Source organism: Eutrema salsugineum, unplaced genomic scaffold, assembly GCF_000478725.1.
Source record: "Eutrema salsugineum unplaced genomic scaffold, Eutsalg1_0 scaffold_14, whole genome shotgun sequence".
Lineage (NCBI taxonomy): Eukaryota > Viridiplantae > Streptophyta > Magnoliopsida > Brassicales > Brassicaceae > Eutrema > Eutrema salsugineum.
Window position 1 is genome coordinate 2,441,269 of NW_006256877.1, and position 12,773 is coordinate 2,454,041.

Genomic DNA, 12,773 nt, shown 5'->3' on the forward strand with positions numbered 1-12,773 from the left:
TTCTGGCGGCTATCTTCCGCCATCATCATGAACTTTTTTTAAATGTCTGTCCATTGCTTTGTCCCACATCGACAAAATGGAATAATATAGAGGGAGAAGCTGCACTATAAGTAAGAGTCTTCATCATTGCCCATAAGTAGTCATTGTTCAGCCAAGTAGTGGGCCCATAGCTCTTGGGCCTGTCATTGGGTCTAAAAAATTAATTTTAAAATTAACAAAATTGGATAAAATTGGATATCTGTGGATATCTGTAAATATTCAGTTAAGACTGGATTTTTGTATTTATTCTTTCTTCCAAGTTTAATTTTGATTTTTTTTGTCCGATCTCGCTGATGGCGGATATTGTAAAGCAAATCCTAGCGAAGCCGATCCAACTCGCTGACCAGGTGGTCAGAGCCGCTGATGAGGCTAGTTCCTTCAAACAAGAGTGCGGTGAACTTAAGGCCAATACTGAGAAGCTAGCCGGTCTACTCCGCCAGGCTGCCCGTGCCAGCTCTGACCTTTACGAGCGACCCACTCGCCGGATCATTGATGACACTGAGCAGATGCTTGAAAAGGCTCTCTCCCTTGTCCTCAAGTGTCGAGCCAACAGCCTCATGAAGCGCGTCTTCACCATCATCCCCACCGCTGCCTTCCGTAAAATGTTCGCTCAGCTGGATAACTCTATCGGTGACGTTTCCTGGCTACTCCGTGTCTCCGCTCCGGCTGAAGATCGCGGCGATGCTGGATACCTTGGTCTTCCCCCAATCGCCGCCAACGAGCCCATTCTCTGCCTCATCTGGGAGCAGATTGCCATTCTCTACACCGGATCCCTCGAAGACCGCTCCGATGCTGCTGCCTCCCTCGTTTCCCTGGCGCGTGATAACGATCGCTACACCAAGCTTATCATTGAGGAAGGTGGTGTCGTGCCTCTCTTAAAACTTCTCAAGGAAGGCAAACCTGAGGGCCAAGAGAATGCGGCACGTGCATTAGGGTTGCTAGGTCGAGACTCTGAGAGCGTGGAGCACATGATCCACGGCGGCGCGTGTTCTGTCTTTGGCAAAGTCCTCAAAGAAGGCCCGATGAAGGTCCAGGCCATGGTTGCTTGGGCAACGTCAGAGCTCGTCTCGAACCACCCCAAGTGCCAAGACGTGTTCGCTCAGCACAACGCCATTCGGCTACTCGTCGGTCACCTGGCGTTCGAAACCATCCAAGAGCACAGCAAGTACAGCAAGTACGCCATTGCCAACAGCAAAGCTACCTCCATTCACCATGCGGTGGTTCTTGCCAAGGAAAATCCCAGCTGCTCCTCCTCCGCCTCCTTGGTCAAAGGTGTGGACGAGGATCAGAGCTCCATTCCCCACCCGACGGGAAAACAAATGCCAAATCAGATGCACAATGTCGTCGTCAACACCATGGCGGTTCGGGCAAATCCTCCAAAGAAGTCGACGAACAATGGCGTGATTCAGAGTAACAGTGTGAAGTCCCCTAGCAATAATCAGCAGCAGCAGCACCAGAATTCGACTTCTAGCGCATCTAAGACTCGCGAACTGGAAGACGCAACAACCAAGTGTCAGATAAAAGCCATGGCGGCGAGGGCGCTGTGGAAGCTGGCGAAAGGCAACTCCACTATCTGCAAAAGCATCACAGAGTCAAGGGCTCTCCTTTGCTTCGCTAATCTGATTGAAAAAGGCAACGAAGAGGTCAGATACAACTCGGCTATGGCTTTGATGGAGATCACAGCCGTTGCAGAGCAGGACGCAGACTTGAGACGCTCCTCATTCAAGCCGAATTCCCCGGCTTGCAAGGCTGTGGTCGATCAAGTGCTTAGAATCATTGAGATTTCGGATTCTGAGCTGCTCATCCCTTGCATTAGAACCATCGGGAACCTTGCAAGAACATTCAAAGCAACTGAGACACGAATGATTGGGCCTCTGGTGAAGCTTTTGGACGAACGAGAGCCAGAGGTGACAGGGGAAGCAGCGGCTGCACTCACCAAATTCGCCTGCACAGAGAATTACCTGCACAAAGATCATTCGAGGAGTATTATAGAAGCTGGAGGGGGGAAGCATCTGGTTCAATTGGCTTATTTTGGAGAGAGTGGCGTTCAAATTCCGGCTCTAGAGCTGCTATGTTACATTGCACTCAATGTTCCGGACAGCGAACAACTGGCTAAGGACGAGGTTTTGGCAGTGTTGGAGTGGGCTTCCAAGCAGTCTTGGGTTACTCAGCTAGAGAGCTTAGAAGCTCTGCTGCAGGAGGCCAAGGGCAGACTAGACCTTTACCAATCAAGAGGATCAAGGGGTTTCACTTTCAATTGATTCATTGTTTCCATTTCGATTTTGATGGTGATTTCTTCTTCAACAGCGAACACATAATATACCTTGTTGTTTAAATACCACCTTTGCGGAGATCCTTCAAGGGACCGCGCGAAACAGTACTCGAGCCAAGCGAGGATGATTCCAAGTTTGTCTTGTGAAACGCGTATGATGCAGCAGCATCTTAGAAGCTTCATTAAATAATGTATTTCTTTTTATGGTGTATTTTCCTTTTGTTACTTCTTTTCTATTTCAAACTGAATTTGGTTTTTAATTTTTTTTTTCTTTTTTCGTTTTTGGTTCTGCTTTGAGATTTGCCTATATAGGCGTTGTACTCCTTCTTTTGAAGGTAGAGTTGATTAAATTATAATAAAGAGCTTTTGTTCTTACTTTGTTCTTAAAATTCTCGTGTTTTTAACAAACAAGAAGCGGTTCGTGTGAAATTCTTACCAGTCTTACGGTTGAGCTAGGTTTCACATCGGTACACTGCGCCAGGTTGGTATCAAAGCTTTGCTACGCTCCTCACGATGGTTCGTACACTCCATCTTTGACATAATTAACTTATTGCCAACGGCAACGATATAAGGTAGTCTATCCAAGATCTTCAACAATCGGTGGCGGCGTTACCTGCAACTCTTCAAGGGCCGAATTTGTAGCAGATTGCACGCCTTGCTCGTAATCATAGAGGTGACAATCACAATTCTGACGTTGATAACCTCTTCGCGATGATAATCAAGCAGTTCACGAAGACATTGATCCATGCTGGGAATCAAATTTTAAACTTAAAACTAAATTTTACTTTGTGCATTCGCACGAAAAATTTATCAAATTTTGTAATATAATTTATGATTTTTTTTGTAGATATTTTTTAATAAATGATAAAGATTCAATTTTTTGTTTATATATATAATTTATATTTAATTTTTTTTGTTAGTATTATTATGACCACGAACATAAAAACATAGTTATTACCCGATCATTCTAATAATCGAAGAAAGATAATTATTAAAAAAATAATTTTAATTCATTCATTCTATTAATCCGAAAAGGATTGTGGTTATAAAAAACATAATTTCATATTATTATATAATAACATATTTACTAATTTTGAAATATTTTTAACTTAATATATTGCATGTTTTGATAACTTAACCCGTATAAAACCACAATTATGAAAAAACCTAACATGTCCCATCAAATTACCGTATAATATAAATATTTATCAATCACAATAATATATTTGCTAATCATATGTTTATTAAAAAAATATTTTTTAAATTTCAAATGTTAAATTAAATCTAAACTATATTTAAAGAAGTTTAAAGTAATTTAACTTTTTAGACTTACACTTAACTGCAGTTTTTTAAAATATTTTAAATTTTAAATTAAATATAACTTATGTTAAGAAAATCTTTAATTATCTAAATTGATATGTAATTTTCGGAATTACTTTTTTTATATAAAAGAAAATGTATTTTAAAAAATAGTATCGCAACAAAATAGGATAATTTTAAAACAGTTTTCAAATAATTGTTTTTAAATAAAACTTTGAGAGTGTTTAAATGCAAGCACTAAAAGTGTTTATATTTTAATATAATAGATTCTAGAATATTTTGGTTCTGCAGAGGATTTGCCTGATTGGATTGTTACAGTGGAAGAAGTTTTAGAATTTAAAGGAGTGCCTTTGGATCGATGTGTCCCGAATCGCAACTCGTTTTAAAGGACGAGCTGTTGCTTGGTGGTCGCAGCTTAAGAAGTCTCATGCTCATGCAGGAAAACAGAAAATTGTTTCTTGGACAAAGTTGCAGAAAATTAAAGAAGAGTTTTCTGCCGTTTAACTATGAGCAAATTTTGTTTCAAAAATTTCAGAACTTGCGACAAGGAAGTCGTTCTGTTGATGAATATTCGACTGAATTTTTTTTAATGGCCAATAGAATTAATCTACAAGATTCTGAGAAGCAGATCATTGCACAATTTGTTTGTGGATTACGTCAGAATATCCAACACACCCTCAATCTGTTTAATCCTCTGACTCTGGCACAAGCTCATCAACCGGTTATTACCATCGAAGCACAAACTAAAGGTAACTTCTCGTTCTACTCGTTCCACTGCTCCGCCTCCAACTACTACTGAATTGACGACACTGAACCCGATAACTGCAATGGTACCTGTGGGTACAGCTCGCCCAATTAGACAAAGCACTCTTCATTGTTTCTCTTGTGGATGGAGAATTAGGACATCGGCAATTAAGTTGTTCAACAAGAAATCGTCGGTGTTTGCTGCTTGATACGGCATGAAGTGATGTAGAGGTCATTTATTATAACAATGAAGCAGAAGATCCTGAATGTCTTGAAGCAGATTCTGGTCCACTTCTGATGTTACACAGGTCTTGTTTGGCACCGTGTATCTCGATTGACTTTCTTCAACGAAATAATCTATTTAATTCTCGATGCACAATTCAGGGGAAAGTTTGCTCCCTAATTATTGATTCTGAAAGCTCTGAGAACGTTATTGCTATTTATTCAAAAAAAAAAAAAAAAAAAAAGAGAACGTTATTGCTGAAACGGTTGTGCAAAAGCTCGGCCTTAAGGAGGAACTACATCCTGCACCTTATAAATTTTCTTGGACGTCTTTGGGAGTTTGATCGCAAAGTTCTACATGATGGATTTCTATACACCTATAGTTTAAGCATCAAAATCGCAGTTTTACATTGCAACCGTCACTACCACAAAAGTTGGACCAATCCATGTTTCCAACGTTACTACTTCAGCGAGCACCGTTTGAGGTTGAAATGCATGAGGAAGGAAGAGTATTTGTCCTCTTAGCATCTCCAGCGACACTGTCTGTGCCCCACAATGCACTTGCTGAGTTCATCGAACTTCTTTAAGACTTTGCGGATGTCTTTCCTAACGATCTTCCAACTGGGTTACCACCATTGCAAGATATTCAATATCGCATTGACTTTGTTCCTGATGGTACTCTATCCAACAAACCACATTATCAGATGAGTCCTAGTGAACACGAAGAACTTCAGAAACAAGTCGAAGATCTGGTTACTAAAGGATTCTTGCGTGAGAGCTTGCTTGATCAAATTGGTACATCAACGATATTCTCCAAATTGGACCTTAAAAGTGGTTACCATTAGATTCGGATACGCCCTAGAGACGAGTGGAAGACAGCATTCAAGACGTGTGAAGGCCTTTTTCAGTGGCTCGTTATGCCGTTTGGATTGTCTAATGCACCTAGTACGTTCATGCGAGTCATGAATCAAGTCCTCCGTCCTTTTATTGGCAATTTTGTGGTTGTATATTTTGGTTTTTAAGTCTGTCATTGGACAATCATCTTCGCCATTTGCGTGAAGTTCTTTTCATGCTTCAACGAGAAAAATTGTTTGCAACTCTTAAGAAGTGTGAGTTCTGTTCTCCAAAGGTACACTTTCTTTGATATGTCGTCTCAGCTAAAGGATTGGCAGTTGATCCTAATAAAGTCTCTGCAATTCAGTCATGGCCAGAACCTACAACGCTTTCTGAAACAAGGAGTTTTCATGGTCTAGCATATTTTTACCAGCGTTTTGTTCCTCAATTTAATAGTGTGATGGCACCAATTACAAATTACATCAGTGAGGGTTCTTTAAGTTGGACGAAAGAAGCTGATGTGGCATTTTCTTTGATCAAAGACAAGCTTAGCTCTGCGTCGATTCTGGTTCTTCCAGATTTCAACCGAGCATCGAAATCTGGCATTGGTTCAGTTTAAAGTCAAGGTCATTGACCCATTGCTTTCTTTAGCGAGAAGTTAGCTGGTGCAAGATCACGATACAACACTTATGATGTGAATTTTTATGCAATCGTTCAAGCAATGAAACATTGGAGGCATTATTTGTTTCATAAAGAATTTGTCCTTTATACTGACCATGATGCTTTGAAACATCTTCACAGTCAAGATAGGGTATCCTCTCGCCCTGCTTCTTGGATTGCTTATTTACAAAAATTTAATTTTGTTATTAAGCATACTTCTGATTCTTCTAATCGCGTGGTGGATGCTCTAAGTCGTCGTCATTCTGCACTTGCGGTATTACACGTCTCTGTTCTGGGATTTTGTACATTTGCTGATTTGTACGCCATTGATGCGTTCTTTGGACCTGTTTTTCAAGATGCTAATGCTGGTCATTCTCCTGATTATACGGTTCATGATAATTTTCTCTTTCGAGGAACACGTATGTGCATTCCGGATTGCAGCCTCCGTCTGAAACTTATCTCTGAGTTACACAATGAAAGTCATGTATAATCATTGTGGAAGATGTTGGACACAAGTCTTAATATGAGTTCTGCCTATCATCTTCAAATAGACGGTCAAACAGAAGTCACTAACCATTCATTGGGGAATCTACTACGTTGTTTGGATGGGGATTCAATTAGATCGTGGGATTCTAAGTTACCGCAGGCCGAGTTTGCCCACAACCATTCACAAAACCGGAGTTTTGGTTTTAGTCCTTTTCAAGTCATTTATGAAATGATTCCCGAGGGCTGTGTGACTTGTCTACTCTCCCAGATCGAACTCGCCTTCATGGTGATCCAGCAGCCTTTGTTGACAATATTGCAACAGTTCACGCAGACACAAAAGCAAATTTAGAAGCTTCAGCTTTGAAGTATAAGAACACTGCTGATTCACATCGTCGTAGACTGGTTTTTGACGTTGGTGATCAAGTTTGGGCGGTATTTAAAAAAAGGATCATATGCCTGCTCGTACTTATAATAAACTCAAAGTAAAGAAAATTGGTCCTTTGAAGGTTCTCGAGCGCATCAATGATAATGCTTATCGTCTTCAACTTCCCGACGACATTAACACCTCTAATGTTTTCAATGTCAAGTATTTATCGCGTTTTGTTCTACAGAGTCCTTACACAATTCAAGGTCGAATCTTTCAAACCCGGAGGGACCTGATGCAGCATCATCTTAGAAGCTTCATCAAACAACATATATATTTTTATGGTGTTTTTTCCTTTTGTTAGTTTTTTCCTATTTCAAACTGAATTTGGTTTTTAGACTCTTTCCTTTTTTCGTTTTTTATTCTGCATTGACATTTGCCTATATAAAGGCGTTGTACTCCTTCTTTTGAAGGCAGAGTTGATTGAATTATAATAAAGAGCTTTTGTTCTTACCTTGTTTTTAAAATTCTCGTGATTTTAACAAACAAGAAGCTGTTCCTTTGAAATTCTTACCAGAGTCTCACAGTTGAGCTAGGTTTCATATCGATATGCTACGCCAGCGTATCACTCAACCGAAGCTGCCAACGATGCCAATGCACTTCTTGATGGGACAAAACTGTGGCTACATGCATCTTTCAACATTCGTTTACCTTTACAATCTCTGACTATCAATGTAATCTTTGCGTAATTCATAACCATATAAATAAACTGAATCACATGTTATGCACGTTAATCACTAGCTCATTAATAAAGTATCTTATATTATTAATTGACAAAGACACTTAAAAAACGTTTGTCTCATGTATTATTTATATGAGTGCCATGCTGAGGTGTCAATCTTAGAGAATTTCTCAGATTTTTTTTGAAAGTAGACTCAATTTACTAAACTAATTACATCAAATATCAATAACATTAATTTGGTTAAAGATTAGTATATATAAATTATATATTTAATACTCAAACATTTAATTTGTAAAGATATTCTCTCTTTCTATTTCTTATCAACATATTTATAAAATTTAGTACATAATATTACTTATATTACTAAATATTATATTTCTTATTTCATCTTTCTTTGATCTTTATTTTGTTTAAAAAAATCACATTATCAATTTAATAATAAGAAAATCTAAATATTTTTATACATATTATAAGTCAATTTTTTTTTTATAAAAAAAATCTAAGTTTAATGTTAGACCGGTTAAATAGAACGTATTAATCTAATTTATTATATTTAAAATAAATTTTTATTCATATAAAAAATACTATTAAAATTAATTATAAAATAATAATTATCTAACATTTATGCAATTGTATTACAAAATAAATAAAATTTTAAATATTATTTATAATTGCATAACTAGTACATATATTGTAAATATAAACAAATATTTGTAATTATATTTGTAATTGGATAATCAGATTCTTATTCACACTACATTCTCACATTCAGATCATTGATGAAAATAGACATCTTCCGTTTTGGATCATGTGGCGCCTTTGGAAACCCGTAATGATTTGGTTTTCGACAAAATCTCATTGATAAAGAAGAAACATTGAAAAGAGCCATTGATGATGTTAAAGAATGGATTAGTGCAAGTTCTACAGGCTCTTCGATTTCTGCTAACATATTTTCTACATCAGGGCATCACGATAGATGGCGACCCCTTTCTCGTGATATGATAAAATGCAATTATGACGCTTCTCACCATGAAGGTGCACGAGATTCAGGACTAGGATGGATCATCAGAAACGGCAATGGCACCTTCTTGGAAAGTGGTATGGGGAAATTCCAAGGTCGGTGTAGCCCAGAAGAAGCTGAATGTATACTCTAATTTGGGCCATGCAAAACTCATGGGGTCTTGGTTACCGTAAAGTCGAATTCGAAGGAGACAACCTCAATCTAACAAGAACTATCAACAATTACAAAGTGAATCTCAAGCTGCAACACTATCTCTCAACCATACACAATTTGAAACACATGCATGTTTGATGAAGTCAAGTTCACTTTCCGCAAACGCTCAGCCAATTCATGCGCTGACTTACTTGCTGGAACTGCCATTACTTCCCATCTTCTATTTATCATATGTTTCCTACATTTTTAAGAGTTCTTGTAGACAACGATTGTAAACAATGATTGTAAACTGTTTTCTCAATAAAATCAATTAGACGGCAAAAAAATATATTTGTAATTATAAATATCAGCTAACATTTTTATAATTGTATTTACATATTTGAAAAAAAAAATTATGGTTAATATTTATTCTGCACATAATAGAGGTAATCACCTAGTATTTATTTATTAGGAAACATCACAACAAGATATAGACTACTCTACTGATAGATTATAAATCATAGTGAAGATCATCTTTTACTTTGCTTGAGAATATACATTGATTTGTTCGTAACTCACCCTCAAAGATAAGACTTGCTGGAGGATAAGAGTTTAATATCCAGATTTTAACGTTAGTAGTTGACATGCCTAGTCGAAGCTAATTCAAATTAAACAAATCTTCCCAAACTCAGACCAGAAAAAAAAAATCATCAGATGTAAACAAGATAATCATAATTGTTACGTTTGGATTCAAATCTGTTTCTATACACTTGTGACTTGGGAGATGTAGGTCCGTGGATGGGATGATTAAAACCTCAGCTGTAAATTAAATAATTACACCAGTACGTATTAATTAATCAGAGATTAGAGAAGCTGGAGAGGAACTGAAGTTGCCTGAGCAGAGGATTGAGAGTCTCCATGAGCTTCTCGCAAGGATGGTTATGAATGCCTTCGTAAGTCGTTACGACGACGTTCGGGTCTTTTGCTAATCTCTGCACTTGTTTCTTCACGTTGCATGTGTGGTACGTACATCTGTAATAGCTCCTGCATTTTGTGAAACACTACTAAGTTTTTGTAGTTTTTTTTTTTTTTTTTGATTTCATATAAAAAATAATTCTTAGTCTTTTGTAAAATTAATCAACATTTTCTTATGTTAGACTTTAGTTATAAATTATTCATTAGACCCATAAATTCATCAATATTACCTCTGGATTTTCAATAGAGTTACGATAATATATTTACATGATTCTACAGAGTTATAAAGCTATGTATCTTTGATAAAATTAATTTGTAAGCCAATATACACTACCTTAAGAAGTTGGCTGATTTGAACTAATTATAAGGTACTTTTATATAAGTACCGTTTAATGTTAAACATAAAACTAGATCGTGCCGGTTGTTAAGCTAATGTTTTTTAGCTACGAAATGTGCTGGTCGATTCCGTATTTGGAAATATACTTTAATATGATGTCACATAATCAGAAATATATATATATATATATATATATATATATATATATATATAGACTAATACGTGGATGTAAATGTGTAAGCGTACCTTGGATGAGCATTGTTCTTGACAGATTTCTGACCGTATTTTCGCCAACGATAGCCATCATCAAGAACATCATCATCGCTTCTCGTTTGAAACGCAATCCTTGGAACTTTCCTCGATCTCTTCTCTTTGTCTTTCTTCTTCCCTTTCTCTCCCTTTTGATCATTCTCAGGTGGTGGCGCATGCACATGGAGGCTCGTTGGATACCAAGAAAAAGGAGAAGAAGAAGGCTCTAATACTTCGTTGGAATATGTTAACGGAGGCATCATCATTAGGGTTTTATCAACAAAGGAAGAGAAGGTGGTATAACTGGTGTTGCTGTTTTCGACATCTAGGCTTAACATAGAATTTATGTCTTGTCTTTCCATATTGTTCTATAAGTCTCTCTCTCTCTCTCTCTTCCGAGCTATATGTATAGATGATGCGTAATGTTAGATTGTGAAGAAGAAGTAAAGAGTAAAAAGGGCATTGGGGCCAACTAAGTTCACCTAATTTTCTGTTCAACTGCCTTTTACTTCCATTTAGTTCCTTGCATGTGTTATTAAACTTTAATTTATTATCTCCCTCCTTTTTTCCTATCTCTTTTTTTCTTCTCCGTTTTAGATATGGGAGATTCTATTGGGATAACATATGTCCACTCGTTTTTTTTCTTCCCTTTGTGTAGATAATATCACTCGATCTAAGTACCCATGGTATATTTGAGACTTGAGAAATTAGAATAATAAGAAAATCATTAAATTGTACTTCTTACAATTATTTTTGCCGATAATTAAAGTGCTACTAAAAATGTGACTAAAAAAAATATCAGTACGCATGATCCAATTATACTTTATTCCTAACTCGTACCACACTAGTAAACCGTTCAATCAAATAAACCTTTTATTCAAGGGTCACACAGGCATGCAATGTGTACGAAGAATTTAGAGTACATGCATGCATAAGGCTAATTAAGGCAAATTAAAAAAATATATTTATATATATATATATATATATATATAAATATTAGTTGCAAGATAATTAAGCCTACATTCACCATAAGCATCGTAAGCAAAACCTCACTGTTATAAACTTATAATATGGTTTCAAATCAATTGGTGGGTAGAATGATTTATATGATTATATCCAACACAAACGAAGATTCTAGAAACATGTGTACGGTTCATTCATTTGGATCAAATCACCTATTTTATTCGGATCTGTTGAATTCAATACTATGTCTTTATTGCATTCAATATTATGCCGTGATTTATGCAAGAATTTTGATGAGTTTAATCTGAAAATTAATTGAGGAATGAATACAAAAATAACACACCTTAATATTCATGGTGCCCAAAAACGATAAACTATCAAAATGACGCGCGTTAAAAATAAAAATTTATAGCAAATAATTAGTTGTATTTATGTATTTCATGGAAATGAAGTGGCGTGGCTCTAAATACGGATAAACGACTAACTCAACTTAATCATATAATTATGGTTGTAGTGGGTAAGAATCTCATTTGACTCCTAAATTGATTAACCTCCTTCTACTCTATAAACACGTATAAGTTTCCCATGACCAATACACGAACTTTATAAATGAACTTATATGTTTATCCAGGCCTGTGTTTATTAGTAACTAAATCCTCACTATATATAAGCTTTTATATCTTTATAATTGCGATAATGCGTGCATGCGTTTGTTTCCCCCTTTTTCTCAAGAACAGGAAAATCGAGTAGTAGTTAATATAGGACATATGCCCATTAAATCCTATTACATTATACAATTAATATTTATGATATTCTTTAGTTTTATTCCAATATCCATAGATGCAAGGTCAAACTTCACATGATATATAATATGGATATCATATATTCCGAATAAAGTAGGTGGTTAATGAAAATGTTTGGTCTTGCTGCATCTTAAGAAGATGAGATAAAGAAGTGATATTCCTCTAGCAAAAAAAATTGAAGAAGAAGAGATCTACGCCCTGATTGGTTAGTGAAGGCTGGAAGCTCTATGTTTTTTGCTGTAGACTTTAAGCTTTCGGATTTTTTTGTTGCCGTAGCTTTGGTTCTGATTTTCATAAATAAAAGCTTGACTGTATATATAAGTGATGCTCGGAGAAGAGAGAAATGAAAGAGAAATTGAGTGAGAGCTCAAAATTATGTGCTTTAGAAAAATATGCTTTCTACAGCCAAAAGAGAAGGAGAGAAAATATTTTAGCTGTGAAAAAAGAAAGCTAGTTATTGATTGGATTAATTCAAAGGCTCTAGAAAATGTTCAAGGTCTTGGTGACATAAAAGTAGTCAAAGTTTTTTCAAGTGGTAAATAAAAGATGGTAAATAATTGTGGAATACTGTCGTTAATAATATACTAGGTAAAAGAGAATGGTAAGAAAA

General features: G+C 36.3%; 2 protein-coding genes across 2 annotated transcripts; one reads left to right on the forward strand and one right to left on the reverse strand.

Moving 5' to 3' along the window:
- The first annotated feature begins 152 nt into the window (after positions 1-152).
- LOC18022926 lies at positions 153-2,686 on the forward strand. Its single transcript, XM_006405266.2, has one exon. The coding sequence runs from the start codon at positions 333-335 to the stop codon at positions 2,298-2,300; it is 1,968 nt and encodes a 655-aa protein (XP_006405329.1). The 5' UTR covers positions 153-332; the 3' UTR covers positions 2,301-2,686.
- Positions 2,687-9,579: 6,893 nt separating this feature from the next.
- LOC18022928 (probable WRKY transcription factor 24) lies at positions 9,580-10,776 on the reverse strand. The gene is made up of 2 exons (XM_006405268.2): positions 10,395-10,776; positions 9,580-9,880 (listed from the first exon to the last, which is right to left on the reverse strand). The coding sequence occupies exons 1-2, from the start codon at positions 10,757-10,759 to the stop codon at positions 9,694-9,696; spliced, it is 552 nt and encodes a 183-aa protein (XP_006405331.1). The 5' UTR covers positions 10,760-10,776; the 3' UTR covers positions 9,580-9,693.
- Between the last annotated feature and the right edge of the window lie 1,997 nt (positions 10,777-12,773).